This window comes from Aedes aegypti, chromosome 1 (genome assembly GCF_002204515.2).
Source record: "Aedes aegypti strain LVP_AGWG chromosome 1, AaegL5.0 Primary Assembly, whole genome shotgun sequence".
Taxonomy (NCBI): Eukaryota; Metazoa; Arthropoda; class Insecta; order Diptera; family Culicidae; genus Aedes; species Aedes aegypti.
In genome coordinates, this window is record NC_035107.1 from 84,796,014 (window position 1) to 84,822,625 (window position 26,612).

At 35.3% G+C, this 26,612-nt stretch overlaps 1 protein-coding gene across 1 annotated transcript in view; it reads right to left on the reverse strand.

Moving 5' to 3' along the window:
- LOC5564829 (carbonic anhydrase-related protein 10) overlaps positions 1-26,612 on the reverse strand; it is a 411,830-nt gene that overhangs the window by 45,420 nt on the left and 339,798 nt on the right. Inside the window, exon 3 of the mRNA XM_021841520.1 lies at positions 19,407-19,457. Within this exon, the coding sequence (XP_021697212.1) occupies positions 19,407-19,457 (51 nt within the window). The remainder of the gene's footprint in view (positions 1-19,406; positions 19,458-26,612) is intronic.

The window sequence follows — 26,612 nt, forward strand, 5'->3', positions numbered from 1 at the left end:
TGATTACGTATTTATTTTAAATGATGAAAAATGCAATGTCATTATGAAGATTCTACTGTGAACGAACGACTTGATCGATAAAAAAGATGATGTGACAACTTCTATGGATTGATCTGACTTACTTTTTACGAGTGGTAAGAAACGAAATGCATATATGAACTCATGAAATAGATTTGTTTGAGAGGAATGTCTTCGATTAAACTATTTCGTTCTTCGGGAATGTGCTGTGATTTGTTTAAATAAACGACTTTTTTCGCAAACTGTTATGAAACCTCTGATTCTGTGAGAGTTTAACATTTCAAGCAAAAAGGGCGCTGAGATTTTTGCGTGAAATTCGCGAATAAACTTTTTAGATGCCTCAACCCCTTCTCCTGATGGAGATCCTGGCTACACCCTTAGTCATTGGCATTGTGGATGCTGTCGAGAAGAAATCAGCAGACACAACAAAAGATCGGTGTGTATGCCGAGGATTTTCATGTAGGTGCTATGTTGTGTCATATTTTTTTTCGGTCCCAGATTTGTCCCCAGAGGAACCAGAGCACGGTCAGACGGGGGGAGGAAAACATTGTCTACCATTCGTTTGGGATGTGAAAAGCGGATTTGAGTAAACGAAATAAATCTCGTCGTGCCATGCTTACAGAGCCAATCGTTCTGGTATGGTTTAGTGGAAAAAAGTTTTTGCTTTATAAGCAGGAGTTAAAAGGCTTCGGAATGTTCGTCAATCTGAGACATAATAATAATGAAATAAAAGTTTCAGTTTCTATACGAATGCTTGATAAATACATGTTTATTTAGAATTAGTGATAAAAGTAGTAATGGTTTACATTTAATTATTATTTTTTTTATATTTAATATTTTATTAATATTTCTGCTCCAGATACAATCATTAGTTATAATTCATTTTTTTTTACAATTTCTGAATAAGCAGTATTTTGAACATTACACTTATTCCTTAAATCCAGAAGTTCTTAGTTAGACAAAAATCCTGTAGAAGCTTCTAACTGTCGTCCAATTTACTTGCTATCCTCAAACATTAAACTTTTTTAAAAGATCATTTTAAACAGAATGATGGTTCACGTCCACGAAAATTCAATTTTGCCAATGAACAGATCGGTTTCCGACATGGACCTTCGACCACTCATCAACTTTTACGTGTAACAAATTTGATTCGTTCCAACAAATCTGGTCTAGCTCTTCTACTTTTTATGTCTAGCATTCGACAGTGTTTGGCATGAAGGCTTGATTTTAAAGTCAAACATATGTAACTTACCAATATATATATTGTTAGAATAATCCAAAGTTATATGTCAATTCGCACACTTCAGGTCACCTATGAGAACTCCTAGTCTAAAAGAATTCCTGTAAGAGTTGGTGTTCCTCAAGGCAGCATTTTGGGACCAAAATTTTATAATATTTTCACATTTGATTTACCTGAGTTACCTCAGGAATGTCAAAAATCTTTGTTTGAGGATGACACAGTCCTCTCCGCCAAAGGACGAAGCCTGCGTGTCATCTGTAGTCGATTGCAAAAAAGCTTGGATATTTTTCCTTCATACTTGCAAAAATGGAACATTTTTCCTAACGCTTTCAAAACTCTACTCATAATATTCCCACATAAACCAAAAGCTCTTTATTTGAATCCTTCAAGACATGTAGACATGTTGTTACGATGAGAGGGGTTTCAATAAATTGGTCAGATGAAGTTAAGTATGTAGGGCTCATGCTAGATTAAATTAAGCTTGCTAAATTTGCATTGAAGGCATACCAGTAGTAAATATATGAAATGACTGTATTCACCTGTAATATTTTTTCTATTTATTTTACTCGCATATTATCACCAGTGAATGATTAACTAGTTCCATCCCGTCTTAGTTTCGTCTCGTCGGATTTTCGGTACCTACAAGAACCATCAAGCCGTTTGAGCATAAATCACCGTCCTGTGCCTGTGGGAGCCACCTCGTGAATAATCACTCCGCGTGAAAAACAAACCAACCGTAACAGCCAGCCACTACCGGAGGGGGTCCTTTGTGAAACCACACCACACACCGAGGAGGGACCACATCTTGGCGGGAGCACTGATGAGTCCAAGCAAGAAATAGGCAGCTAACCTTAGACACGGTGTGTCTAAATGAATGATCTAGCATTTGAATGTGGCCTACTAAATTTGACATTTTTTTAGATAATATGCTGTTTAAAGATACAGCAAAATTAGCCATACAGTTATTGTACCGTATTTTTTTGAATGGTTATTTATTCACTTATTTTTCTTTAGTTGAGAGATTTTCAGTCAAAGGCTGGCATATCTCTGTTTCGAATGGTGGGTTTAGTATTGATGGTAATTTTTTCATCAATAACAATTTCAAACACACCGTGTTTAGACAATGTCAAGCAGCTGATCGGGTTCTCACGATTAATTTTCATAATGGATTGTCTTGAGGCTAAACTGAAGCTGCTGCGACCAAAGGACGACAAACAGCGGGGTGATGCTAATGTTGTCGGATCATCCCTTCTTTCGGGGCTAAGCTGGAATATTTACCACCAGAACCCGATGCCCACGGCGATGATAATGATGCTGATGCTGATGATGAAGATGAAGATGAGAAATTCTGGATAGGTATGAGCATTGGCGTAGACAAAGGGGGGCACGGGGGGGCACGTGCCCCCCCAAACTCCAAATCAAAAATTCGTTTATATTCAGTTTTGATCACTTCACTCCACAGAAAATACATTATTGGCGCCAGAAAAATTATAAAAATCATTAATGAGTTCGTTTTGGTGCCAGAAGTTACACTATTGGCGCCAGAAAAATTATAAAAATCATAAATGAGTCCGTTTTGGTGCCAGAAGTTACACTATTGGCGCCAGAAAAATTATAAAAATCATAAATGAGTCCGTTTTGGTGCCAGAAGTTACACTATTGGCGCCAGAAAAAATATAAAAATCATAAATGAGTCCGTTTTGGTGCCAGAAGTTACACTATTGGCGCCAGAAAAATTATAAAAATCATAAATGAGTCCGTTTTGGTGCCAGAAGTTACACTATGTACGCCAAAGTGCTCTTACTCAAATACACATTTTCAAAAAAACCAACCAGGCTGCATTGGCGTAGACAAAGGGGGGCACGGGGGGGCACGTGCCCCCCCAAACTCCAAATCAAAAATTCGTTTATATTCAGTTTTGATCACTTCACTCCACAGAAAATACATTATTGGCGCCAGAAAAATTATAAAAATCATTAATGAGTTCGTTTTGGTGCCAGAAGTTACACTATTGGCGCCAGAAAAATTATAAAAATCATAAATGAGTCCGTTTTGGTGCCAGAAGTTACACTATTGGCGCCAGAAAAATTATAAAAATCATAAATGAGTCCGTTTTGGTGCCAGAAGTTACACTATTGGCGCCAGAAAAAATATAAAAATCATAAATGAGTCCGTTTTGGTGCCAGAAGTTACACTATGTACGCCAAAGTGCTCTTACTCAAATACACATTTTCAAAAAAACCAACCAGGCTGCATTGGCGTAGACAAAGGGGGGCACGGGGGGCACGTGCCCCCCCAAACTCCAAATCAAAAATTCGTTTATATTAAGTTTTGATCACTTCACTGCACAGAAAATACATTATTGGCGCCAGAAAAATTATAAAAATCATTAATGAGTTCGTTTTAGTGCCAGAAGTTACACTATTGGCGCCAGAAAAATTATAAAAATCATTAATGAGTTCGTTTTGGTGCCAGAAGTTACACTATTGGCGCCAGAAAAATTATAAAAATCATAAATGAGTCCGTTTTGGTGCCAGAAGTTACACTATTGGCGCCAGAAAAATTATAAAAATCATAAATGAGTCCGTTTTGGTGCCAGAAGTTACACTATTGGCGCCAGAAAAATTATAAAAATCATAAATGAGTTCGTTTTAGTGCCAGAAGTTACACTATGTACGCCAAAGTGCTCTTACTCAAATACACATTTTCAAAAAAAACCAACCAGGCTGCATTGGCGTAGACAAAGGGGGGCACGGGGGGGCACGTGCCCCCCCAAACTCCAAATTAAAAATTCGTTTATATTCAGTTTTGATCACTTCACTCCACAGAAAATACATTATTGGCGCCAGAAAAATTATAAAAATCATTAATGAGTTCGTTTTGGTGCCAGAAGTTACACTATTGGCGCCAGAAAAATTATAAAAATCATAAATGAGTCCGTTTTGGTGCCAGAAGTTACACTATTGGCGCCAGAAAAAATATAAAAATCATAAATGAGTCCGTTTTGGTGCCAGAAGTTACACTATTGGCGCCAGAAAAATTATAAAAATCATAAATGAGTCCGTTTTGGTGCCAGAAGTTACACTATGTACGCCAAAGTGCTCTTACTCAAATACACATTTTCAAAAAAAACCAACCAGGCTGCATTGGCGTAGACAAAGGGGGGCACGGGGGGGCACGTGCCCCCCCAAACTCCAAATCAAAAATTCGTTTATATTCAGTTTTGATCACTTCACTCCACAGAAAATACATTATTGGCGCCAGAAAAATTATAAAAATCATTAATGAGTTCGTTTTGGTGCCAGAAGTTACACTATTGGCGCCAGAAAAATTATAAAAATCATAAATGAGTCCGTTTTGGTGCCAGAAGTTACACTATTGGCGCCAGAAAAATTATAAAAATCATAAATGAGTCCGTTTTGGTGCCAGAAGTTACACTATTGGCGCCAGAAAAAATATAAAAATCATAAATGAGTCCGTTTTGGTGCCAGAAGTTACACTATTGGCGCCAGAAAAATTATAAAAATCATAAATGAGTCCGTTTTGGTGCCAGAAGTTACACTATGTACGCCAAAGTGCTCTTACTCAAATACACATTTTCAAAAAAACCAACCAGGCTGCATTGGCGTAGACAAAGGGGGGCACGGGGGGGAACGTGCCCCCCCAAATTCCAAATCAAAAATTCGTTTATATTCAGTTTTGATCACTTCACTCCACAGAAAATACATTATTGGCGCCAGAAAAATTATAAAAATCATTAATGAGTTCGTTTTGGTGCCAGAAGTTACACTATTGGCGCCAGAAAAATTATAAAAATCATAAATGAGTCCGTTTTGGTGCCAGAAGTTACACTATTGGCGCCAGAAAAATTATAAAAATCATAAATGAGTCCGTTTTGGTGCCAGAAGTTACACTATTGGCGCCAGAAAAAATATAAAAATCATAAATGAGTCCGTTTTGGTGCCAGAAGTTACACTATGTACGCCAAAGTGCTCTTACTCAAATACACATTTTCAAAAAAACCAACCAGGCTGCATTGGCGTAGACAAAGGGGGGCACGGGGGGCACGTGCCCCCCCAAACTCCAAATCAAAAATTCGTTTATATTAAGTTTTGATCACTTCACTGCACAGAAAATACATTATTGGCGCCAGAAAAATTATAAAAATCATTAATGAGTTCGTTTTAGTGCCAGAAGTTACACTATTGGCGCCAGAAAAATTATAAAAATCATTAATGAGTTCGTTTTGGTGCCAGAAGTTACACTATTGGCGCCAGAAAAATTATAAAAATCATAAATGAGTCCGTTTTGGTGCCAGAAGTTACACTATTGGCGCCAGAAAAATTATAAAAATCATAAATGAGTCCGTTTTGGTGCCAGAAGTTACACTATTGGCGCCAGAAAAATTATAAAAATCATAAATGAGTTCGTTTTAGTGCCAGAAGTTACACTATGTACGCCAAAGTGCTCTTACTCAAATACACATTTTCAAAAAAACCAACCAGGCTGCATTGGCGTAGACAAAGGGGGGCACGGGGGGGCACGTGCCCCCCCAAACTCCAAATTAAAAATTCGTTTATATTCAGTTTTGATCACTTCACTCCACAGAAAATACATTATTGGCGCCAGAAAAATTATAAAAATCATTAATGAGTTCGTTTTGGTGCCAGAAGTTACACTATTGGCGCCAGAAAAATTATAAAAATCATAAATGAGTCCGTTTTGGTGCCAGAAGTTACACTATTGGCGCCAGAAAAAATATAAAAATCATAAATGAGTCCGTTTTGGTGCCAGAAGTTACACTATTGGCGCCAGAAAAATTATAAAAATCATAAATGAGTCCGTTTTGGTGCCAGAAGTTACACTATGTACGCCAAAGTGCTCTTACTCAAATACACATTTTCAAAAAAAACCAACCAGGCTGCATTGGCGTAGACAAAGGGGGGCACGGGGGGGCACGTGCCCCCCCAAACTCCAAATCAAAAATTCGTTTATATTCAGTTTTGATCACTTCACTCCACAGAAAATACATTATTGGCGCCAGAAAAATTATAAAAATCATTAATGAGTTCGTTTTGGTGCCAGAAGTTACACTATTGGCGCCAGAAAAATTATAAAAATCATAAATGAGTCCGTTTTGGTGCCAGAAGTTACACTATGTACGCCAAAGTGCTCTTACTCAAATACACATTTTCAAAAAAACCAACCAGGCTGCATTGGCGTAGACAAAGGGGGGCACGGGGGGGCACGTGCCCCCCCAAACTCCAAATCAAAAATTCGTTTATATTCAGTTTTGATCACTTCACTCCACAGAAAATACATTATTGGCGCCAGAAAAATTATAAAAATCATTAATGAGTTCGTTTTGGTGCCAGAAGTTACACTATTGGCGCCAGAAAAATTATAAAAATCATAAATGAGTCCGTTTTGGTGCCAGAAGTTACACTATTGGCGCCAGAAAAATTATAAAAATCATAAATGAGTCCGTTTTGGTGCCAGAAGTTACACTATTGGCGCCAGAAAAAATATAAAAATCATAAATGAGTCCGTTTTGGTGCCAGAAGTTACACTATGTACGCCAAAGTGCTCTTACTCAAATACACATTTTCAAAAAAAACCAACCAGGCTGCATTGGCGTAGACAAAGGGGGGCACGGGGGGGAACGTGCCCCCCCAAATTCCAAATCAAAAATTCGTTTATATTCAGTTTTGATCACTTCACTCCACAGAAAATACATTATTGGCGCCAGAAAAATTATAAAAATCATTAATGAGTTCGTTTTGGTGCCAGAAGTTACACTATTGGCGCCAGAAAAATTATAAAAATCATAAATGAGTCCGTTTTGGTGCCAGAAGTTACACTATTGGCGCCAGAAAAATTATAAAAATCATAAATGAGTCCGTTTTGGTGCCAGAAGTTACACTATTGGCGCCAGAAAAAATATAAAAATCATAAATGAGTCCGTTTTGGTGCCAGAAGTTACACTATGTACGCCAAAGTGCTCTTACTCAAATACACATTTTCAAAAAAACCAACCAGGCTGCATTGGCGTAGACAAAGGGGGGCACGGGGGGGAACGTGCCCCCCCAAATTCCAAATCAAAAATTCGTTTATATTCAGTTTTGATCACTTCACTCCACAGAAAATACATTATTGGCGCCAGAAAAATTATAAAAATCATTAATGAGTTCGTTTTGGTGCCAGAAGTTACACTATTGGCGCCAGAAAAATTATAAAAATCATTAATGAGTTCGTTTTAGTGCCAGAAGTTACACTATTGGCGCCAGAAAAATTATAAAAATCATTAATGAGTTCGTTTTGGTGCCAGAAGTTACACTATTGGCGCCAGAAAAATTATAAAAATCATAAATGAGTCCGTTTTGGTGCCAGAAGTTACACTATTGGCGCCAGAAAAATTATAAAAATCATAAATGAGTCCGTTTTGGTGCCAGAAGTTACACTATTGGCGCCAGAAAAATTATAAAAATCATAAATGAGTTCGTTTTAGTGCCAGAAGTTACACTATGTACGCCAAAGTGCTCTTACTCAAATACACATTTTCAAAAAAAACCAACCAGGCTGCATTGGCGTAGACAAAGGGGGGCACGGGGGGGCACGTGCCCCCCCAAACTCCAAATTAAAAATTCGTTTATATTCAGTTTTGATCACTTCACTCCACAGAAAATACATTATTGGCGCCAGAAAAATTATAAAAATCATTAATGAGTTCGTTTTAGTGCCAGAAGTTACACTATTGGCGCCAGAAAAATTATAAAAATCATAAATGAGTCCGTTTTGGTGCCAGAAGTTACACTATTGGCGCCAGAAAAATTATAAAAATCATAAATGAGTCCGTTTTGGTGCCAGAAGTTACACTATTGGCGCCAGAAAAAATATAAAAATCATAAATGAGTCCGTTTTGGTGCCAGAAGTTACACTATTGGCGCCAGAAAAATTATAAAAATCATAAATGAGTCCGTTTTGGTGCCAGAAGTTACACTATGTACGCCAAAGTGCTCTTACTCAAATACACATTTTCAAAAAAACCAACCAGGCTGCATTGGCGTAGACAAAGGGGGGCACGGGGGGGGAACGTGCCCCCCCAAACTCCAAATCAAAAATTCGTTTATATTCAGTTTTGATCACTTCACTCCACAGAAAATACATTATTGGCGCCAGAAAAATTATAAAAATCATTAATGAGTTCGTTTTGGTGCCAGAAGTTACACTATTGGCGCCAGAAAAATTATAAAAATCATAAATGAGTCCGTTTTGGTGCCAGAAGTTACACTATTGGCGCCAGAAAAATTATAAAAATCATAAATGAGTCCGTTTTGGTGCCAGAAGTTACACTATTGGCGCCAGAAAAAATATAAAAATCATAAATGAGTCCGTTTTGGTGCCAGAAGTTACTCTATGTACGCCAAAGTGCTCTTACTCAAATACACATTTTCAAAAAAAACCAACCAGGCTGCATTGGCGTAGACAAAGGGGGGCACGGGGGGGAACGTGCCCCCCCAAATTCCAAATCAAAAATTCGTTTATATTCAGTTTTGATCACTTCACTCCACAGAAAATACATTATTGGCGCCAGAAAAATTATAAAAATCATTAATGAGTTCGTTTTGGTGCCAGAAGTTACACTATTGGCGCCAGAAAAATTATAAAAATCATAAATGAGTCCGTTTTGGTGCCAGAAGTTACACTATTGGCGCCAGAAAAATTATAAAAATCATAAATGAGTCCGTTTTGGTGCCAGAAGTTACTCTATTGGCGCCAGAAAAAATATAAAAATCATAAATGAGTCCGTTTTGGTGCCAGAAGTTACACTATGTACGCCAAAGTGCTCTTACTCAAATACACATTTTCAAAAAAACCAACCAGGCTGCATTGGCGTAGACAAAGGGGGGCACGGGGGGCACGTGCCCCCCCAAACTCCAAATCAAAAATTCGTTTATATTAAGTTTTGATCACTTCACTGCACAGAAAATACATTATTGGCGCCAGAAAAATTATAAAAATCATTAATGAGTTCGTTTTAGTGCCAGAAGTTACACTATTGGCGCCAGAAAAATTATAAAAATCATTAATGAGTTCGTTTTGGTGCCAGAAGTTACACTATTGGCGCCAGAAAAATTATAAAAATCATAAATGAGTCCGTTTTGGTGCCAGAAGTTACACTATGTACGCCAAAGTGCTCTTACTCAAATACACATTTTCAAAAAAACCAACCAGGCTGCATTGGCGTAGACAAAGGGGGGCACGGGGGGGCACGTGCCCCCCCAAACTCCAAATCAAAAATTCGTTTATATTCAGTTTTGATCACTTCACTGCACAGAAAATACATTATTGGCGCCAGAAAAATTATAAAAATCATTAATGAGTTCGTTTTGGTGCCAGAAGTTACACTATTGGCGCCAGAAAAATTATAAAAATCATTAATGAGTCCGTTTTGGTGCCAGAAGTTACACTATTGGCGCCAGAAAAATTATAAAAATCATAAATGAGTTCGTTTTAGTGCCAGAAGTTACACTATTGGCGCCAGAAAAATTATAAAAATCATAAATGAGTCCGTTTTGGTGCCAGAAGTTACACTATTGGCGCCAGAAAAATTATAAAAATCATAAATGAGTTCGTTTTAGTGCCAGAAGTTACACTATGTACGCCAAAGTGCTCTTACTCAAATACACATTTTCAAAAAAACCAACCAGGCTGCATTGGCGTAGACAAAGGGGGGCACGGGGGGGGGCACGTGCCCCCCCAAACTCCAAATCAAAAATTCGTTTATATTCAGTTTTGATCACTTCACTGCACTGAACTGAACTGAACTTATGTTTAATTATATAAATATTGATAATGATTGTTTAGGCTTTTGTTGGCCTTATTGAAATTGCGATTAATTGGTGAATTTCGATATTTTCAGTTGGTACGTAATCTTCTAAAAGCATTTTTTATTTGTTGATGGTTGGAACATTACAACATACATTTTATTGATAATACTTGTAAACATTAACAGTAGTCGACCTTTAGGCGTTTTTGATTATTGTACTGCTATGCAATCCTGATTCTTATTAGATAATTAGGTTTATGGCAAGCGATTCAAACCCGAAAACCTCACTTTAAAAGGTTACTCTGTATTTTTATTTTTGCAAATGTTTGGGGAAAGTTTACCTTCAATATCAATCATTTTTTGCAACTAAGTACTGGAATTCATGCATCTAAAGGCAGATCATGTATTTTTGAACAACCATGATTTTGGAGATTATAAATATTGTGTTGACGCCAAAGACAATTTTATTTAAAGCATGATTGAATTGCTCATCTTCAGTCTAGGCCATACATTTGTTACAAATGCTAAAATCAGAGGCATCTTGAAAAGATAATTTTCATTGAAATGTAACAAAATTCATATATTTTATTTCTACATCTAAAGTGTTTCTTTTTGTCATGAAGATATATTCTACAACGCGGATTTTTTTGTAAATTATTCATAATTTCAAGATTTAAGTTAGTGAACCATAACTTTGACCAAGTGCATTGGCATACCCAGAGGTGGAGGTTGGTGGTGTTGGTTTAGGATTAACCCCCCAGTGCCGAAAATTTAGGAACGAGTTTTTGGTATGGAACGACATGAAATTTGAAAATTTCTCGGCTGCGCCGCCTTTATCACCAAATTAATCCCCATGAGATTTTTGTGTTTCGGCTTGTTTTCTTCTGAAAATCTTAATTGTCTACGAGTGTACGATAAATGAGATTCCGATTGATTTTACTATTGCTGAAAGTTTCATTGATTGACATTTTAATACTGCTTAAACATAAATTTAAGTTAACTTTTTCAAATTGATGTAAAACTAGTATTTCTAACAAACTGATTAAATTTAATTTTTATAAAACGCATTGCGAGAAAAACGTAGATTCCAGGAATAACCAAAACATTCGTTTGAAAATTTAAGTTGCGTCTATAATTTGTAAAAATAATTCCTTGATTTTGTTGAATCTACTATTGTATTGAGCAATGTTTGCAGCAGGTGTGCAAACAATAAATTGCGTCTCATTTATATACACTCCCGTGCATAAAAAACCTACAAAAGTGTTCAGTCCATATCTCTGGGATTACCAGTCCAATTGAAACTCTCTTCGAAAGGCAAAGAGTTATTCTTACTTCGTATGTAGTTTTGCAAAAACATTTTTTGAATTTTGTGAACAAAACTTTTACTTAAAGTTGTGCAGTCTATTGCTTATAGGTCAAATTCATAGTTGATCGAGAAATTTATCGTTATAATCTAAAGATGTCCGTCAAGCAAGTAGCTACGTTTTCAACTTCAAATAATCCAATCCACAGATTATATCCTCCAGAAGATCTACACTCCCGTGCATAAGTTTGGGTTCACCCCCTAAAAAACATACAAAAGTGTTCAGTCCATATCTCTGGGATTACACGTCCAATTGAAACTTTCTAAGCTGCATTCGAAAGGCAAAGAGTTATTCTTACATCGTATGTATTTTTCCAAAAACATTTTTTGAATTTTGTATACTAATTTTTTACTCAAAGTTGTGACATTTTTCAAAAAACACACTGAAAAAACATAGCCAATTTCCTCAGCATTGGATCGACTAAAATTTTAAAACAATGTGTCATTAGAATCGTAATCTTATATTCTTTGAAGGGCGCTTACGATTTTTTTGCGGATAAATCTGAAAACTATTGAAAATACATATACAAAATTCAAAAAATGTTTTTGGAAAAATACATACGATGTAAGAATAACTCTTTGCCTTTCGAATGCGGCTTAGAAAGTTTCAATTGGACGTGTAATCCCAGAGATATGGACTAAACACTTTTGTATGTTTTTAGGGGGTTTACCCAAACTTATGCACGGGAGTGTAGATCTTCTGGAGGATATAATCTGTGGATTGGATTATTTGAAGTTGAAAATGTAGCTACTTGCTTGACGGACATCTTTAGATTATAACGATAAATTTCTTGATCAACTATGAATTTGACCTATAAGCAATAGACTGCTTCTCAAGTACGATACATGTTCTAGCTGAAATATTATTTAAGAATATTGACGTAATGTTAACTAGAAATCATCAAATATTTGATCAACCCATTGTTTTAAGTCTAAAAATAAATTAAAAAATGAAAACTTTTTCTGAATTATATTTAATGAAAAACATTCAAAGTGTATTTTAATGCGGATTAATATTGAATGAATGGATCTCTCACGAAGAACAGTGTGTTACCATTCAACTATACTTCAGATTTCGAACAAAAAAAATCTCATTTTCATGATTGCTTGTATTTTAAGTATTTTATCTTTTAAAGCAAATTAAAAAAAAAACAGAATTTGAATAACTTTTCTAGCTGACAAAATTCTGTGATGTTATTCTTGAATTCTAAATTAAGAAAGGTTTATGTTGATCTTAAATGCTATTAAGAGAGGTCCTAATTACTTGATGATTATGATTAGTTATCGTTCAAAATGAACGATCTTCTATGTTTTGAACCTATATGTTTAAATAAATATTCAAAAATAGTAAAGATTTGTATATCAAGGAAAAGAAGAATTTCAATTGTATTTTAGACTCAAAATATTTGCAGTAACTATTTTTGAACTGACTATATGCTTAAGATCATAACAGAACGTTAGTTTCATTTTTACGCAACCATCACAAGTTGGTAACATTGAGTTAAATTATGTGCCGTTTTTATACAATTGGATGGGTTCGATGCACAAGTTTAAATCATAGGAATTCGTACATTTATCATAGATTGTTAAAAAAAATAAAGTTTAAATGTCTTTCTAATTTTCTATAGATTATAATTGCTCCTTATCCGAGGAAAAATTGATCGGATTTTGAAACTTAAAAACATTTTATCACCTAAAGCCAATAATGCAAGCCTAATATGTTTCAAGCAAGTGTTGTTTTACAAAAATTGGTACTACATAAAGTATTCTTCATTTTGATGGTCAAAAATAGATTAAAAATTTTAAGATAGATTTTGTTCTTGATTTAATCTATCACTCATATACAGGATATGCGGACATGTTGAGAAAAATATTTAAAATTAAATTTATGGTATTTAGTGAGAATAATTAGATGAAATTCTTGCAACTCTTACAATTTTCTAGCAACGTTCAAGAATCCGTCATCGTCTGTGTTTTTGTTGGAGAATAAAATACAATGAGCACATTCTTGTGTAAATTTTCTTGATTTTGTACGACAAAACTGCTTTTGAAAATTCCGAAATCAATGACAGATCCTGCTTCCTTAACGTTCAAAACTAAAACTAATTGGATGAACATGTGTTCACTGTGTTTCGATTGGAGAATAGAATCCAGTGAACACATTTTCATATAAATTCTCATGATTTTAAACGAAAAAACAGGTTTTTAAATTCACAAATGAATGACTCATCCTGCCTCCTTAAGATCACAAAAAATAACACCGAAGATGCTTGAATGGTAAGAAATTGTCTAAGTGTTTTTTGATGAAAAAAAAAACAGAAACATGTGCATGACTAAACCGACTCCGGTGATTCCATTTTAAGTAAAAAAAATCTACTCCCTGGTACATATCGTTCATGAAATTTATGTGAGGTATGAAAGTTCGATCAGATTATTATATCATTTTACCATTCAGTGTTACCTCACTTAAAGATGTTACGCCATTTAACAGTACAAATATTTTCGGAAATTTAAGGCTCAAAAATCCATCATTCAATCATCAGTAATCATCGAAAATGAAAAACCAGTTTTTTCGTACAAATTGTAAGAAATCCTCATAAATATCTATCATTGCAATCCAGATAGCAAGTGTAATGCAATGATAGATTTTCTTGAACATTGCTTAAATTTTAAGCAAAAAAACTGGTTTTGAAAATTTGAAAAACGATGATGATTATTTTCCTCTTTAGTCACTTCTATATTGAATGAATACTGTGAAAAACAACTATTTTTTGAAAATAAATCTTTGAGCTGTTTAGAGGAATATCTAGAAGTAGATGAAAACCCGAATTTAGTACTATACCAATTAATTCCACTAGAGTTTGTATCCTTCGACAAATACGCGTATCTATCAAAAGATACAAACTCTAGTGGAATTAAATGGTATAGTACTTAATTCGGTTTTTCATCTACTTAACTATTTTTTACTATTTAATGGAAGTGAAAACTATTTCAGTATAAAAAATATAGTACTTAAAATATTAGAACAATTTGAAATTTGAGTCAACACAGATATATTAAGAAACTTGTCATGTCTTCAAAATGGCATCGAATTTTAACAAAAAAAAAAAAAAAAATAAAGTTTATTTATGTTTGTTTTAGGTATGACCCCAAACTAAAAATAAAGTAGTAACTCAAAATAGAATATGGTTTTAGGTTGTTCAGCTTGACTCAAATTTATTGTTTTCAACTATATGGTGGTTTGGATTTGCCAACTGTCAACCCAAATTCATTTTCAAATAGTCTATATGATGAGATACGATGTAAAAATTTGTAGTTTTAGCTATAATGTCATTACATAAACAAAGCCAATAAAAATGTAATTGATCACGTAGTAGAAACACGCAAAAATATGTTTTACACAGATTTTGTGAAAAATTATGTTGGGTATTTTGTTTGGTGCTATTTTTGGCACATATCAGGTGAAGTGTTTTTTCTTTAGAAATATCAATATCTTATACTTCAATCAGCGAACTTTTATCCCCGACTTATTTGAAAATCTTCATTGGCATTCCTTTTTCAAAGAGAATGTAGATGGTAGATTAAAGATCCTAGATAAACAATTAATATATGAAACAAGACTGGGGAGTGAAATTTGATCCAATCTTAAACAAGAATACCAAAACGATGAACTTCGCTATTCTCGGCCACGCCCATCTTTACTGTAACTTGGTATAGTTGGACAGTGCTACGGTGTTGGGTATTGGTAGAGATATTAGGTCAGCATTTGCCTGAAAATTTAACGACGAACCCAGAGCATTGTTGTTGTTCAAGTGTGTTTAATTTAATCTTTTGTATGTCGGCAATCAAGGGCAATACATGTTTTATTCATAGTATGAAAATATCGTGGTGCGTAAAATGAATCAAGAACCTGTAGAGTTCCTTCAATAATTCTTGCGATGTTTCTCGAGGAATTCTTGAAGAGTTCCTACAGGAATTTCGGTGGAGTTCTTTCATAAATTCATGCGGTGTACCTCCAAAAAATCCTGCAGAGTTCCCAAGAACAAATCCTGGATACATTTTGAGGCGGATCCTTGGTGTAATTTGTAAAACTTAAAACAAATTCTTAGGGAAACCACAGAAAAAAATTCTACAGAATTATCTAATGTATGTCTTTTATGTGTAACGCCTTACCGAGAGGACGGCATGGTATTCAAAATCAAAGAAGGTTGAAATTTCTAATAGCTTTAAATTATATACATCAACATATTGGAATAGATGATAGATTTTCCAAATTCATAGGATGAATATTAAGAAGTAAACCGAACAGTATGTTATAAATCAATCTTTATAATACAACAGTAAAATCCAGAAAATCCAGAAATTCGAAAAAAAGTACATATTCTAAAAAATAATAAAATAAAAAAAATAAAATAGTTTGTGACCTAATGAATTCAAAGAACTTTGTTAGTAAACACAGAACTAATTTTTGTCCTTGGACGAATTGCTGAAGGAGTATCTGAAATAAGTGTTAAATAAGTTCCTATCTACGATCTATGAAAACTAAACATAAATCGTCATAAAAAGGAAACCAGGGAAAATCTCTAAAGGATTTCTCTAGAACATTCTCTGACAAATTTGTGAAATTGTTGCTACAGAACCAGTGAAATGTAAGGAAATTCCCAAACGATTTCTTTGAAGAAATAGCAAGGAGTAGTATTCGAAGAATCTGATGAAATTTTTTTCGATGAATAATAGTTTTATCAGCAGGATTGATGTTAGAATTAATTAAATTGTAGAGGAAATTTATTCGAGAGTTTTAGCAAGATTGCAACATGGATTGAGATTATTGAGCTGGATGTATACTGCAAGTTAAAAATAATCACAGACTGAGCCATCACGATGTAAATCTTCATTCGCCAAAATAAATGCACTAATTGAATTATTGAATTGACCACTACGTTCATAATTTGACCATTAAAAAAATATTGTATTGTTTAATTGAATTGAAAAACTAGCAAATGAGAACAATAAAAAAAAAACATCCATGAAATATTGAAAACCGCAAGTATTTACTCTGGAACTAGACGTTTTTGCCAATGATAGTATATATAGAAGTTATAGTTTCAATGGATCTTTTTTCTACTGCTAGTTTTAACTATCATATAAATATTTTTGAAAACGTTGCATAAACATAAATAATTGTTTAAAATGAAAAAAAATCCTAAAATTTTATCAAAGTTATTGATTTATATTTTTAAATAACATTGTTTATGGAATCAAAAATAATTCAAATTCTTGCTTTGTCTAAATTATCATTCTGTTTTCTGCTTCCAATTAAACAGAGATTGTGTTGAAACATACAAACACCTGAATTAATATAACAGAGATTGTGTTGAAACATAAATAACACCTGAATTTTATATTATACCATTTAATTCCATTAGAAATTGAATCCTTTGACAAATACGCGTATTTTGACCCAAACTGTGGCCTTACAAGTACGCGAATCTTTCAAATGATATAAAATGTAGTGGAATTACATGGTATAATACTTAATCCGATTTTCATTTATTTATAAATGTCCCACTAAATAGCTTGAAATTATGTTTTCAAAACCCCTTATTATGTATATTGTTCCTTAAGGAATTCAACTTTTAAATAAACCCTCGGAAGAACACTGAAAACCAGGGATGCATTTTGAACAGCACATGAGCTTGGCTTTTGAACAGGACACAATTTGCAGCGTGTTCAGAATAGAATATGAGCAGGGAACTGAAACATTTCTATATAGATGGTACCTAAGTTCAAAATCACACAATCAAGCATGCTGGATTTATACCATAAAACTGATCACGTGTTTCCATATTTTTGTGATTTCTGCAAAGCATGGCCAAGAATATGAACTTGAACAGGCCATTTGCAAATTCGTCTCTGCTGAAAACTATGTGTTCCTCTTGACGAATATAAATTAATGAATAGAAAAGAATGTAAAAACAGTTGCGACTATTACTTGGGAAATTTGTGTGAGAATTTTACGAAATATTCTCGAAAGAAATTGAGAAAAAATATGTTTTAAAAATCCTGTACACATTTATGTGTTTATAAAAAAGATGAACTCTTAGAGAAATTGATAATTCACCTATTTGTTTGAAAAAATCCTGAAAAAGTTGGAGGGAATCTCGAGAAATTCATTAATTAATGTTCGACAATGATTCATGAAGAAATAAATGATTAGTCGTCAATTAAACCGTTCTGCGATTTCTAGAAGAGAACTTTTAAGGAATTTCAGAAGAAATTTGTTAATCATTTAAAAAACATTAAAAGTTCCTGGATCAAGCATTGAGTTATTCTTGAAAGAATTATTGAAAAAAACCTACTGAGAAAATTTTGAAGGCATGCATTTTGGAGATTATTCAAGCGATGGCCTTTTATGTGGTGGTAAAAATTCCTGGAATATCGTTAGAAATAAAAACGATACAATCCCCGATAATATTACAAACGAAATTACGAACAAACTCCTTATGGATGAAATTAATTGAAAAATCTGGAAAACTTTCTATTAGGAACACTCAAGGATGGCTTGTAAAATTCCAGAAGAAATTTTAAAGTTAATCGTTTTGTCATCAAGACGACCGTAAGATATACTAAGATGTTTAACGCACAAAACTAAAAAAGTCAGCAGTGCTATTCCCTTTTTTGTAGATAATATTAGTCAATTGTAGCAATCATATTGAGATTCTGGATGTTTAAACTTCAAGTAGAAGTTTTTGATGATTTCCTGTGGAATTTATCAGAAGAATCACTTTTTTGAATCCTGTGGAAATTCACAGAGAAATCATTAATCAAAATGGATAGAAATCTCAACAGGCCTGGATGAATCAATAAAGCTTATCCTATTTACATCGAGACAAAACTTAAACAAAATGTTTAATTTATGAATCAAAAAAATGTAGTGAACAAAATTTGGCCACTTTGGAATATATTTCAGCTAAAAAAGTTTTTAAATGGCCAATGTTACTTGAAAAACTGTTGGAAAGCTTACATACCTTTTCCGAAAAAAAAATTACAATGCACTGTTCCACTAAAAGAATAACTGTTTCGATCAAAACTAAGTTCATTTGAGAGATAACGAGCACTTTAATGTTTGCTAATCAGATTCAACGTATTTGGGTAGAATATTATTCATAAGAATACTGTAGAATTTTATCGTGCTTTTGTTAGTCGATTGTTTAGTGTTTGAGAAATAAATAATAGGAGTCCATCAACGAGAAAACAAAGTTTAGAAAACTGTAGCTCAAATTGTCAAATCTAGACAATCTTCTGCCGCCAAAAAAATCATTCATGGTTAAGATATGTTCAATTCACTTATTCCTAGGCGCCAAATAATGTGTTATATGAACTCTCACTATGTACGCCATCGTCGAATCACATGCGCCATTTTTCTGAAGTGCCCCCCCAAACACAGGCGCCTAGCTCCGCTAGTGGGTATGAGAATTGTTTTTTTTGTCGAGTCTGGTCCACCAGACGCGATGAGATGCTGTTTGACCCTAGTGCAGACAATTAAGCTTTTCAACAAGATAAGACTAATGATCCGTGACAATGGGGTGAAGAGTACGGTCCAGCAAAAAAAAAAATGGTATGGGAACAAGGATAATTTATACTTTGTGAGAATTTTTTTTCGAGGACATGTGAAATAATGGAACAAAAAGTATTTCACAATTAAAATATTTTTTATGTAAAAAATAAACGATGGGAAAGGGATTGACCAAGAAACTTTTGTAAACCTTCTCTGATTATTCTTCTTTCAATCGATCTCTTTTCCCTAAGAGCTCTTGTGAGACTGTCCATTAATTGCGTAAGACAATATTTTTGAAGTTTTTCAACCTGAGCTAAGGTAAGAGTTTTTGTTTGAAAATTGAAATAAATTATATGATGAGTACAATTCATATCATAACCCCTCAGGATACACTTACCCGAAATGCCATCGTAGGTCCACCATTCCTCCCAACTGACAGCCGAGATTACTGAAAATAATCGAGGAAAGAAATTGATTGTTATTAAGTTTCAATACCGACTAGTAGGATTTTCTTAAGAAACACATGTAATCCGAGTGAGCTCCCCCCACGTAAGTCAATCAATCACAATCACCCGAAAGTTCGATTAACCTCAGCCAAGGAGCCCATACTCGAAACCGCAGCTGATTGGCATGATATCTAGATTTTCAGTGTGGTTCAGAACTAAAAACGTGTGGAAATGGTACGAAAATAAATTCTCCCGGAGCTGCCAAACTTTTCTATTTTTCCCCTCAAACAATCGAGAATCGTTACGTGTGCGAGCAGGTTCAACGAATGGAAGTTTTTTGCTTCGCTGACTCACATATGACGGCGATGGATTACAACTTTCAACCTGGATTTTATGGCGATTCCTTAAGCTTCAGGGGTATTCAGGGACGGGGGATGAAGGGATTAGTTGGTTCATTTTTCTATTAGACGGATTTTTACGACTTTATGATTGACTGTAAAATTTGCGCTGTTGCGGTGCAATCAAGTGCTGTTAAAGGTACAAAAACATGACTATTGGTGAGAACTTATTGGACTTAGTGCACTGGCTGATAAGGGAGAGAAGCGGTTTATTTGCTTGCACGAGAAACATCTATACGCACAAAAAATTTTTGGATAACGTCTCAATACAGGACGTCTCAAAAATGTGTTAAGCTTTTACAAGAAAGAATAATTCCATTCCTTTATTTGATTGGTCAAACATACTAATATCTTCAAGTATCAGAAAGCCAACTACAGAGGCACACCTATTCTTATGGCTGCAAAGTCACAGGCGAACACTTTTTTTTATAGATTTGTTCTCCTGCATCCTCATAACATGCCCCGCCCAGCTTATGTCACTTTTCATTTAATTACCATCTTTACAATTATTGCAGAACATCGTAGGCTCGTTTTGTGGAAGCATCACAAACTAGGATTTATTCTAGGGATTTTCCCTCTAAAGTTCCTGTAGAAGTTCCTCTTTAAGTTCCTGTAGGAGTTTATCTAAAAATTCCTCTAGGAATTGCTCAATAAACTCATCCAGAAGTTCCTCGGCTTCTTCCGAAAGTTTCACTTGGAAGTTTCCCTAGGTGATCTTCCGAAAGTTCTCCTTGGATTTAATCTAGAAAGTTCTCCGAGAAGATGCTGTAAAATTTATCCCAAAACTTACCCCGAAATCTTCCGAAAGTTACTCTGAGAGTTCCTCCGGAAGCTCCCCTAAGAGTTCTTCTGAAAGTTTCCCTAGGAGTTCCTCTAGAAATACCTTCAGAATTTCTTGTACAAGTTTCTTCGGAAATTCTTCTGATTCCTGTAGGATTTCTCCTTGAAGTTTCTCAAAGATAACTCCTGGAAGTTCGTCTCAAAAAATTCCTCCGAAGGATCCTCTAGGAATTCCTCCGAAAGCCTCTCTAAAAGTTATTATGGAAGTTTCTCTAGCAGTTCCTATGGAAGCTCCTCTAGGAATACTCCAGAAAAAGAACGAATTGCTCCGAAGGTTACCCATGAGTTTCTGCGGAAGGTTGCCAACGATTTCCTCCGGAAGTTTCTTCCCCAGAAGTTACTCTGAAAGTTTCACCAAGGGTTTCTCCAGGAAGTTCCGCTGAGAGATCCTCCAGAAGTTTCTGAAGCGTTCATTCCAAAAGATCCTCTAGAAATTTCTCTAGCTCTTAAGTTCCTCTAAAAGTTTTTTCACCTCCTGAAGTTTCAAGCGAAGCTCCTCCGTAAGTTCCCCTCCAAACGTTGATCCTCTGGAAGTTTCCCCAGGAGTTGCTGCCACCAGGAGTTTCTTCTGAAATTCCGCTGGAAGTTCCTCTAGAAGTTTTCCTAAAAATACTTTCAAAAGTTTCGCCAGGATTTTCTTCTAAAATTTCACTAAAATTTCCTCTGAAAGTGCCCCTGAAAGATCCTTTGGAAGTTTCTCAATGATTCCTTCCTAAAGCTCCTGCAGAAGTTTCTCTGGGCGTTGTACTAAGAGTTCTTCCGGATATTTTTTCTTAGAATTCTTCAGAAAGTTCCTCCGGTGGCTCCTGTAGGAGTTGCTCAAGAATTTTCTCCAGTTCTGGAGCTCTTTTTATTCGTCTTGGCATTACGTCCACACTGGGACAGAGCCTGTTTCTCAACTAAGTGTTCTTATGAGCACTTCCACAGTTATTAACTGACAGCTTTCTATGCCAAAGTTGCCATTCTTCGCTGGCAGGTACGATGATACTCTGTGCCCAGGGAAGTCAAGAAAATTTCCATTACGAAAAGATCCTAGACCGACCGGGAATCGAACCTTCAGCATGTCTTTGCTTTGTAGCTGCGGACTCTAACTGTACCAGCCTAGCATCATGATACGGTACTTTCTACGTATCCGGGAAATGATGGTTTTCTTGCACATAGCCTGACGAAGCAAAGTAACGGATGCTTCCTCGTTGCAGTGGTTTGTTGCGTAACTGCAAATAACCAGAAGTCAATTTGCTTTTGTTTGTTTTACCTTGGCCGACAGTGCCAAATTTAAAGTGACATAATTTTACCGCTATGGAGTAAAGCAAACAAACGTGCGCGAGAACTTTTTTACTTACGCAGCTTTCTGGTTTGCTTAGCCCTATAGGCGGCGGGTAATCGTATTGTTTTGCTTAAGTTTTTCATTTCAGCCACACCACAAACCGCGAAGAACGGTGACTCACATGCGGATTTTGTTACGCTCATCGCTCACGGATCGTTAGAACAACACGACAAGTTCTACCAATTAAGAGAGTGAGTTCCTCGCCAGGGGGTGGAATCAACCCTTTAAAAACCGACCCGCCAAGATGGAAGAGCCTCGGTGTGAAGAAAGTGTACGACGTCCGCAGTTCTGACGGTCCCCCAGTTCGGACGAGGTGTGCCGTTCGTTTTTCGACATTTTCGTTAAAAGTTCAGTGGGCATTTTCTGCCAAATTGACGAGCGGGCCAATTCGGGTCGAGAGTGTTTGGTAGTGATATAAGGTGGATAAAGTATAGGTGGATAAAGTATATTTCGGGAAATTAGTGGAACCACCCACATACGCTATCAGAATCGAGGGTAAAGTGAAAGTGTCTCAATCGATTCCTTAAGAACGATTCTAAGGGTGGAAAGCTAGTGAATTGTGACGACCTTTTAGTAATAAATAAAATTGTTAGAAGAAAACAGAGTGATCAATATTCCGAAAAAAACCAGTGACCTAGCCGGGGGCCCGCTACACTAACCACTCAGCTAAAGAAGCTCTTCTGGAGGTTAATTCAGTATGTCTTTGTGAAGTTCTTCTAGGAGGCCATCCGTAAGTTCCTCTAAAAGCTCGTCCTCAAGTTTTATTCATAGTTCTTCTGCAAATTTCTCCAGGAAAAAATTGACAGACTCACTTTTAAATTGCAATCCATGAGGTCTCTTGCGAGTGGAAACAAATAAGAAATCTGCTTCGAAATTCTCATGCTTGAGTTTTTTATGCAAAATCACTCAATCGCACTCAAACCGTAAAAACTGGTTTAGTCATAAGGCCCGTTGAAAACTCGTGAAAACCGAATGTTATTGCTTACGTTTGAAAGGAATACTATAATTCAATCATACTAACAAGTTATCATTGCTTCCTGTAAGTAAACTATGGAAAAACGAGACAATGAGTCTAACAGATGAGCCAACTCGTCTATGATTTGTTGACTGCTGTGTTGCGTGATTAAAAACTCACGCATCAAAAATTAAATGAGTTCTGGTAATTTGAGTTTCCCAAAACACTGCCTAGGAGCTCCTTCGTAAGTTCTGCAGAGTTCCTCCGGGAGTTCCGCTAGGAGTTTCTTCACAATTTCCCCCTAAGTTTTATCCAGAAGTTTCGCTCTGAAAGTTTCACAGCTAGTTCTTTGAATAAAAGCTTTTTCTCACGAGTAAAGACTCACCCAAATCGAAGCGATTTTCTACGACGTCAGCGACAAAATATCGCCGCAATTTCGTTGATATATTCGCGGCATGCACAGTTTGGTGAGCGTGTCTAACCCACAGCGACGCGATTTCGCAGCAATTCCCGTCGCGTCAGACTAGAAGGTGTCATATAAAAGTGATTGCAGCGACTCAACAACAAAATCGCAGCGAGTTCCTGGAATTTCTTAAGAAGCTTTTCTAAGATTTCATCCAGAAGTTCCCCGAGTGGTTTTTCCGGAAGCTCTGCTTGGAGTTCCTCCTGAAGGTCCGCGAGATTTTCTAAGAATTATTTTGCATGATAACCTAAAATACAGAAAAAAATCCTACTCTATGATCAACTGTTCCTCGAGGGAAGTGTTTGGAAATTATCCTAGGAATTCCACTGGAAGTTCGTCAAGGAATTTGTTTAGAAATTCTTCCGATTGTTCCTCTGAAAATTCTTTCGAGATTTTCTTCGGAAATTCTACAGGAAAGTCCTACAAGAACTTCGTTGTTATAACGTTATAATATAGTATATTATAAATTTTAAATTAGTTCCAGGAATGGTTCATAGATTCTTTGAAAGATGCCCCTTAGATATTCCTGAAAAAATGGCCAGTATTTGTTTGAGCATGATTGACCGCCCGCAGATGCTACTCCGTTATTGCAAGAACAGCTGTACTTACACAGTGAACCAACAGACACTACTCGGGACCAGTAGCATCCTCAATAAGTAAGTACTGGTGCTCTCATTATTATAACAAACAATAACGGCGCCGGCTGCGTCCGAATGCAGGTCAATTTAGGGATGGGAGAGAAATGTTGACGTGTTACTTGCTCTATGGAAGCAGAGGAGTCCTCTGCACTTCCACAAGTAGACACTGGGAGTTTGGATATGGGAAAGATTTGGGTAAGGGATTCGGTTTGGTAAACGATAATCATATAATTTGAAATGAATGTGCCTAACCGGATTCGCGATATAACTCGATAAAGGCATTGAACGCCGAACAAGTGTTCGTCGCTTGCCCCACAGGAGCAAGCGTCAAGGTCGAAGGATCAAACACTACTCAGTTGTAAAAGGAGATAGAGAGAGAAGAAAGTAGAACGTTGAGAGAGCAGACAGAAGGAACTTCAAAAAGAAAAAGAGCAGAAAGTAGAGAAAGTAGAAAGCACAGGAAGCAAAAAGTAGCAGGTAGAAAGCATAGAAATCAGAAAGCAGAAAACAGTATGCAGAGAGCAGAAATCAGAGAAGGTAGAATGCAGCAATCAGCAATCAGCAATCAGCAATCAGCAATCAGCAATCAGCAATCAGCAATCAGCAATCAGCAATCAGCAATCAGCAATCAGCAATCAGCAGAAAAAGCAGAATGAAAGGAAGAAGAAATTAGAGATGACAGAAAGAAGACAAATAAGAAAATTATTCATATATTATATGATTATTATATATTAATTATTCTTTTGGAAATGTTTCACAACGTTTTATTATGCATTGAGTGGTAAAGTATTTCAACTTATTATTGTGCACGTGTCATTCATGGAAATTATATTGTTATAACCTTGTAGCCACCTAGGTTCTATAACAATCGTGTTGGACAGAATTTGGTTTAAAAATTGTCTAACCATAACTGTTTTCAAACTAGCATGGTTATTGTTTGCATAAGAATTACTTCTTTTTCTTTTAGAAACTAAAAGCAATTAGACTGTTAATAAACTTCTGATAGATTTCTAGTTAAAAATCCCTGATGATATATCGTTGTAAATCCCATTAATTTATCTCGGCGTGAAAGGTGTATTTTCTTATCGCTACGCTAAATACACCGGAAAAATCATTTCAATTGTTTAAGTTCTTCTAAAGACTGTTCATTTTATAAAGTGGAAACTTTGGACATGCAATATCTTTTTAATTTATCAATGAAATCGAAATCGGTTTTCTGTACATCGTTCGACTAATATTGTACAATGCTGTGGTAATAAAAAAGTTACCAACATAATATGATTTCACACTAATAAGGCACAACGTTTAGAACGGTCGATTTTTGGAGGTTATCAAAATCAAGGATTATTAAAAATCGGCAGGAAAATTCGACAATTTATATTTTTTATTTTCAAAAAATGGTTTTACTTAGAAAGCATCATCAATTAGAAGCTTGCTAAAAAATATCAAGTTATTTTTGGAGAAGCAATTTTGCAGATATCATAAAATTATTTTTCATCAATTTTTTCAAAAGAAAAATATCTTAAATTTAAATGGAACTCATATGAGTAGAATTTTAAGGTTTAAAGTACGTCCAGACGGAAGTAATAATATAGTATTTATAATAAAAATAACTTACGCCTTCATAGAGTTGCTGATTTAGTCCCCACGTCATATTTTAAGCACAATAGAAAAACAAATAATTTATGTTCAGAAGACCACTCAAAGCAAAATGACAATCATCAAGATTGGGAACACTGCTTGAATTAAATCAAATTTATTTTGCATGTTTAATTTTCAGAATGTGTTATTCTGAGACTACCTATCAAAATATTTTGAGAAAAACGCTTACAGTTTGCTCTTGATCGATAAACATGCGTATATAATTTTAAAAGTATGGGATTTTTCAATAAAACGACCATAAAGAGTAAATTTGGTACCCAAGAATGCGGTTAAAACTCTAGATTATGCTTTTTTTTATACAGATATAGTTTCTTTAGTAATCTAAACCAGTTTTGAACATTACTTTACTTTTTTGCTGGTAATAAAAATATGGTGTATCAGCAAATTTGACCATAAGGAATAGATCACTAAAGTGACTCAGCGTCAGGAACTGATGGAATATTATTAATGTTTTTAAAAGCTCTACCTTAAGTTGAAAAGTAAAGGATACCAACATACAATTTGTTCATTAAATTTAGGATTTTTTTCATGCGAAAAATAATGCTTAAACTTGACGAACAGTGTTTCTTAGGAGTTTTTGCAAAAACTATTTAGTTCTTCAACCGAAAGCATTTTGTAAGTTTCTGTATTTTCATAACATTGCACAGTGGTCCAGGAATCAGTTTTACGCGGAAAGATGCATTTTGAGCTTTAGAATGAAACATTAGACAAAAACGGTCTTCTACAAAGTTGTTTGTATTAGTTAAGCCTTTTGTTTGGTTTTATTGAAAATTAGGGTGGACCACATTTTCATAGAAATTGTGTAACTATCTTTCTTATTTGTAGAAATTATATTATTCATGCTTCAGCAAAGTTATAGACCATTCAATTTCAA